The sequence below is a fragment of the Branchiostoma belcheri genome, unplaced genomic scaffold, assembly GCF_001625305.1.
Source record: "Branchiostoma belcheri isolate BF01 breed outbred unplaced genomic scaffold, Haploidv18h27 scaffold388, whole genome shotgun sequence".
NCBI classification, from domain to species: domain Eukaryota; kingdom Metazoa; phylum Chordata; class Leptocardii; order Amphioxiformes; family Branchiostomatidae; genus Branchiostoma; species Branchiostoma belcheri.
The window spans coordinates 81,536-88,185 of NW_017804007.1; the positions used below are offsets into that span (position 1 = coordinate 81,536).

The window sequence follows — 6,650 nt, forward strand, 5'->3', positions numbered from 1 at the left end:
CCTTTAGTGCACCAAGTAACATCTAGTGTCAGTACACAGTAAACCAGTCAGAATTGCCCTGATGAAGATGACAGACGGTCATCGAGACGTCGGCTAGTGAAAAATAAATGGTTGTGATAAAAAGAACTGTTATTCAGTCGTTTACCAACCTGATGAAATTATTTACGGATTCTGACACGGATTGCTAAGGTTTAGTTAGCCAGGTGTCAGTTACCTGCTGAAAAGTTCTTTTACTTTAATATGTAAGACGTCATTATCAGTAATTTCTGAGGTATGCCCACTTCCGATATTCATGTACTTAAGACATTTATGAGAAGGACTTGATAAAACTGCATTATATAACCTTAGGACCGTACAAACAGTCAATTTCCTGGTCATTTCTTTATAAAGTAAGTTGAATCATAGGAAGCACAGCTATAAACTATGCTTGTTTACATACTAGTATTTTGCGGTGGTGCCACAAAGTGGATGCACCTTGTGTGGGCAATTTATCACCAACCATAGATGTCAGAAATGTGATTTAATTGCACAAATGTGTTGCAAATAAACGTAAATCACAACCAAACCAAGATTTCTTTAATTGGGTTCCTTCAATTTTTGGTGCAAAAATGCTACATAATGCCCCTTAAAGAGGAGGTTTTAGGGTGGAATTACGAGAGTTGAGGTTACATGACCACATAAGGTAGCGCGGTGCTAATATATATATCCCTGGGAGGTAAATGTATACTTGGACGGAGAAATACTGTATTGAGACGAGCGAAAATATGTAAACCTTCCAGGCGGCAATCCCCCAGTCGCTCTCGCACACGGCAATGACTCCAGGCGCTGCAATACAGGCGACCCCCTTCAGATGCAACTCGGGCGGTGCCAGGGGGATAGCGTGTACGGGATACTCCGGAAACGTCTTTCGCAGGAACTCTATACCCTTGATGTTGGTGCGTGTTGAATTGCCGACGAAGAATTCGTGTCCTAAATAACAAGATAGGTCACAATCCAATATGGCGGCGCCCGTGGAAAGAGGGTAAAACAAAGTCAAAGCTTGCAACAAACTTGCAATAATGTATTATTATGTATTATCATATAGCCAGAAGGCGTTGACCAATCAGTAGGTTCAATTTGCCATTGGTTATCAGGCCATAACCTTAAAAGTGGTCAGTTATTAGAAGAATAACAGACCACTTTTTGGACCGTACCACTATACCGGGGACAGGGCACTAACAGTAGTTAATGTTTTCGAGTTTTGTCAATGTGATGTCTGAAATTGTCAACAGGTTTTGTGAGCATTATGCATTATATACTTCCCAGGAGGTTTGGAATCTCAGATTTCTTGTTCATTATGCGGCCGTGACAGAACTAAACAAAATCAGGTCAGTAACCGTTCAGACCTGTGAAGAAAACGTCACCGCCCTCCAACGTTGCTTCTTCATCATCGACTTGGTGTATCTCAAGTCCAAGGCCCATCAATACCCTATTTACAGCGTCGACCTTTACAAGAGAAAAAGAGTAGAAAGAGAAAAAAAGTACGAAGTATAAATAATAACCAAAGGGCACAAACGTCAGGATCATGGTCATGAGTTAGTTACGATTTCGTCTTGTTCACGATAAGTTTATCTATTTTTAGTTGACCTTTGTTAGTTCATCTTTATAATTATAATGTCATGTAGTTTTGTTGGGGTTATCCTCCCAGGAATCTTTGAAAACCGCCAATAGGCGACATGTATTTCCTGCTTACATAAATTTAATCTGCACCATCGTAATGAGGAATTGTTTATCTCTTGCTCTGTTCTTCACAGTTTTAGGAATACTTTCAACTGGAAAGGTTACAGGTCAGATGAACAAAAATTCGGAGGTCTAATACCTCCATGAAATATCTAAAACTTTTGTACATATTTGTATTTGTCTCATTGATTATGCAAATCATGTTTTGGTTATACAGCGCAGACCATTTTAAGTTGTGGTTTTCCAAACTAATGTTACATAATTATTATATTTTATATTTAAAAGCTCTTATCATTTGCAAGGTTTCATTTCACAAACACAAACACACACACACACACACAAACACACAAACAAACAAACATGCATACATACATACATGCAGATCAAAAGCAATGAAAGAGAATAGCAACTCAACCTCAGCCGTAGTCTTGATTTGAGCTTAAGTTGGAGTTGGCTATAAGTTTACAAGTCCTCACTATCAAAGTGTAAAAAATAAAGCTTTACCTCTCGCCTCCTGCTCTCTGAATACGGCCGAGTCAGCAGTGCCTTGTTGCCGACTACCACACAGGTGTCTTCCACGAAGGGGCAGTCTGGGAGAGACTCGTCTGCCGGCAACACGGTCACGTCCAGCCCCAGGTCCCGCAGGGTCTGTGTGTACTCCGCGTGCTCCTTACGGGCTAGTTCCAGGTCGATTGGCTCGACTGGCGGTAGGCCGTATCTTGCATTATATTCGTTTGCTTCCGAATGGTCCCGGATGGAGTCGGGAATCTGGCGGACGATGGCTCGTGTGAACTTAGCTGTAGACATCTTTTCACGTGCTGCTGACAAAACTGATGAAATATCCCTGGATTCCTAGAAGTAATAAACAAGCTAGTGAAGCAAGTGCGTATCTATATCAGTACATTTATTAACTAAATGGATAAAACAAGAATTCGGAGATCTCATACCTACATGTACATGAAAATATTTAGAGCCATTGTAATTTTGGGTGACTTTTTGTTTTGGGATATTTTTTTTCAAATTTGACCTTGACATTCGTCTTCCTTCAACATACCCACAATCTCACAATCCATACAGGCCTTCTTAGTTATGCTGGTCACAGGTTTGCGGAAACACACAGACAGACAGACCAAAAACAATATCTACATTTTCATGTAGGTAAAAAGATATGTCTGTAGATAGAGGCATGTTAACAGTATGCATTTGTGAATATTACTAAGCCCCTGCCACATGTTGACAAATATTCTCTCCCGAACACGACTGAATTCCCCCCAACCATGGCAAAGCCGACTGTGGCTGGCTGGTGTTCAGCGAGGGTGGCTACTGTTCGGCGGCGCCAGCCAAATGTTTCAAAATGTTTAAAACATTCGGGACTCAGGTTGGCATCTTCGTATATCATAAAATAATTGCAAAGCACTTTTGGAGTCCTAAGTTTGTAAGAATGAGTTTTGCGCCGCGATGTTTTTGGCTATTTAGTGTACATATTTTGGAATTAATATGTTTGTTAAAATATCTAATCTCCAAACAGATCATTTTGGTAGCCTACACGGTAAATAGGCAAGACAGCATGCAGTTAGTTGCATAAAAGATACCTTGTTCTTTGACTATTGGATACTGTCTTGGTTAGCGAAAAAATCTGATTAGAGATTTTAAAATACCCAACATTACACCGCATGGAAACTTATACCTACTGATGGTCTTAGCTAGCAATATTTCGTTACCTGATATATGTCATCATTATTTGCTGGCCACTAGATAGCCAGATAGCAGCCCTTAACGAGAAAAAAAAGCGAAGTTGACTGGGCCCAAGCGATTCCAAGACAACTCGGCCCCTGAGACAACTTGGCCCCTGGCCATTCAGGACAACTCGGCACCAAGCACAGGACAAGTCGGCCCCATAATTTCTCAGCAAATAATATGAATTTTGGATCAACAAATTTGTAATTATTATCGATCTAGAAGAGTCCTGACTCTGATTTTAACTTTTTTCTTAGCATATTATTATGAGATAGTAGTATTTTTTATAGCGACGACGGACTTGGCCTGCGCCGCCCCTCGCTATGTCGGCGCGGCCCGTCCCAATAATCTAAAGCGTGACGATCCAAGAAACTGCTAGACTTACAATTTATATTGATAAAGAAACTTCATGGAATCATGAAACATGAGTGAGAAATGTTCAAGGAGTGAGAGTGAAGACACCTAGGCAACGACCGACAGGTGATACTGGAGTGTGCTAGCAGGAACAACAGAGAGGAAAAGCGAAGATGGAGACTGGGTACGGTATTGGAGTTAAGAGCTTCAGCTTCGCCTCTGACATGCTTCTGAGGCATCGGTAATTGTTTGAAAGCTTTAAAGACGTACCTGTGGACCAGTTGTGGAGACGGGTCTTTCCGCTGAAAAATTCAACTCTCTTCTGAAGGGAACAGACAAATCTTAGACAACATAAAAGATGTGGTTTTTCCGGTTTTGATGATTACTAGAATTGTGGCGTCGGGTGGCGTAGTGGTAGATCATTCCACTGTGAACCAGACCTCCTTCACGGAGTAACAATTGTAGTGATCACATGTCCTGATCAGTATTTAACCAACAGTTCTATTTTTACAAATCAATCAATAAGCATGTTTGACAAGGATCAAGGTACAAAGCCTGTTGTGGCGCAGCTGTAAATTAGAGGAGGGACTTTTCAGAGTAGACATTCTTCAAGTTCACCAGGTCCTTAAAGTCAGGAGAGAAGACACCGTCCCCGCTCGCCTTCCTGTGCCTCGAGTTCTGACTGTCTTCAAAGGAAACTTTGGACAAACCTGGAAGGTACTTTAAATTTGAAGTTTGTTGTGTACACGTCTGAGGTAGTTATGTACTAGCTTATAATTACTGTCCGGCTGCTATTCACTGATTTCAAAAACAATCACAAACTAACCATCGAAGGAAATCTGAATTTGGGATTGCTTGGGAAGAATAATAAGTGACTGAGTACTGTATTTGAAGCGGCTCTTAGGTCTAGGGACCAGGTACAGTACAGGTAATAATTGCGTGGCTCTTAGGTCTGGGGACCAGGTAAGGCACCGTACAGGTAATATATGCGTGGCTCTTAGGCTTGAGGACCCGGTAAGGCACTGTACATGTAATATATGCGTGTCTCTTAGGTCTGGGGACCAGGTAAGGCACCGTACTGGTAATATATGCGTGGCTTTTGGCTTGAGGACCAGGTAAGGCACTGTACATGTAATATATGCACGTCTCTTAGGTCTGGAGACCAGGTAAGGCATCGTGCAGGTAATAATTATGCGGCTCTTAGGTCTAGGGACCAGATAAGGCACCGTACAGGTATTTAAAATTAGAATTTTGAAAAATGAGAAAATTGGCGTTTCCAGAGTTGACTGCACAAGTTTGGAGTTCTGCTGCTGACCAGTTTTGTACCTGACAGCTGTCAATCTTCACAGTCAAGGTAAGTTTTGTCACAGCTTTCTACTTCCTATATTATGTTTTGTTGTAATGTATTGTATTGTAACTATCAAGCATTTATAGAAGGCAAAATGCCAGCTGAATGTACTATATAAACAAGAATTCGGAGATTTCATACCTCCATGAAATATATGAGTTTTTGTAAATGTTTTTACACAGTACACTACAGCACAGAACAAAATAAAACAGGGTTTTGTTTTCAAACCTTAATTTGTCCTGAAATAGGTCAGGCTGTAATAGATATCGCCAACTGTACAAGTAGCCTTTTCCATAGGGAGAACCTCGTTAATTATCCCCGCTGCCTCCACACGTGTGCTGGTGTTTTGTTGCATTACCGCACATCTGTTTTCACTGCCTTGCATAAAGACGTTCTGCTGCAGTACCAAGGTCAGTCACCAGGGGCCCATATTTGACCTTGACCTTTGGCTTCCTAAGACCTACCAGCATACCAAATATCATCACAATCCATATAGGCGTTCTGAAGTTATGCTGACTACAAATGTGTGGACACACACACACACACACACACACACACACACAAACACACATGTACAGACGCGCCAAAAACAATACCTCCATTAATTTTTCATGGAGGTAATAATATACCTTAAACATGGACATCAGCAATGTCCTATAAAGTACAGTCATTAGTAAGGTGTGCTTAATACAAGGTAAACTAGTGATCAGAGATCAGCATTGATATAATTATTTTGAATGTGTTTTTTTATCGAATGACATGTACTAAGGATAATACACATCTTTTTGTACATAAACCCAGGCAGTACATGGGCTGGTGCAGATAGATATCAGAAGTACCTAGTCAGTCATTGTACACAACTGCAATTTTACCTGCATATGCAGGTGACATGCCTGCTTAGTATCACATGTCTTGTACCATGACAGGATCATCATGGATAAGAAGCCAGCAGGTGTGCTGATGGCAGTGATGTTCCTCCTGGTCATCCTTAAGGTGTTGCGAACAGCAGAAGCTTCCCAAAGTGACAGCGTGTGCGTCTGCTCACCTTTTTCCTGTTCATGTGACTCTCGGTCCCTCAGCCGTGTCCCACAGGACCTGCCTACAACTATCACAGATTTAACTATTACTAGATCTAAAATCAGAATCATACGTCAGTCTGATTTCTCGCGGTACAGGAGGTTAAAGATGTTAGATCTTAATTCCAATAGGCGTCTCTCCAGGATTGAAAGCCAGGCATTCTATCACCTGTCAGATTTAAAGCAGTTAGATCTCTACCGAAGCCGCCTTAAAATCCTCAGATATGGCATGTTCATAGGGCTAAGGAACTTGGAGTACCTTGTGCTAGACAGAAATAAGATCGTTGATATTCAGGCTGGGACTTTCAACTCAACACCACAACTTACAACGGTGTACCTGCGTATGAACAAGTTAACAACGCTTAGATCTGACATATTCACAGGGCTGGGTAACCTGCATACAATTTTTTTGAACG

At 41.3% G+C, this 6,650-nt stretch overlaps 1 protein-coding gene across 1 annotated transcript in view; it reads right to left on the reverse strand.

The window, feature by feature from the left end:
- LOC109476667 (N(G),N(G)-dimethylarginine dimethylaminohydrolase 1-like) overlaps positions 1-4,199 on the reverse strand; it is a 6,587-nt gene extending 2,388 nt beyond the window's left edge. The window contains exons 1-4 of the mRNA XM_019777669.1: positions 4,081-4,199; positions 2,224-2,571; positions 1,386-1,485; positions 773-969 (exon numbers count right to left, since the gene is read on the reverse strand). Coding sequence (XP_019633228.1) covers positions 773-969; positions 1,386-1,485; positions 2,224-2,526 — 600 coding nt within the window. The 5' untranslated portion in view covers positions 2,527-2,571; positions 4,081-4,199. The remainder of the gene's footprint in view (positions 1-772; positions 970-1,385; positions 1,486-2,223; positions 2,572-4,080) is intronic.
- Between the last annotated feature and the right edge of the window lie 2,451 nt (positions 4,200-6,650).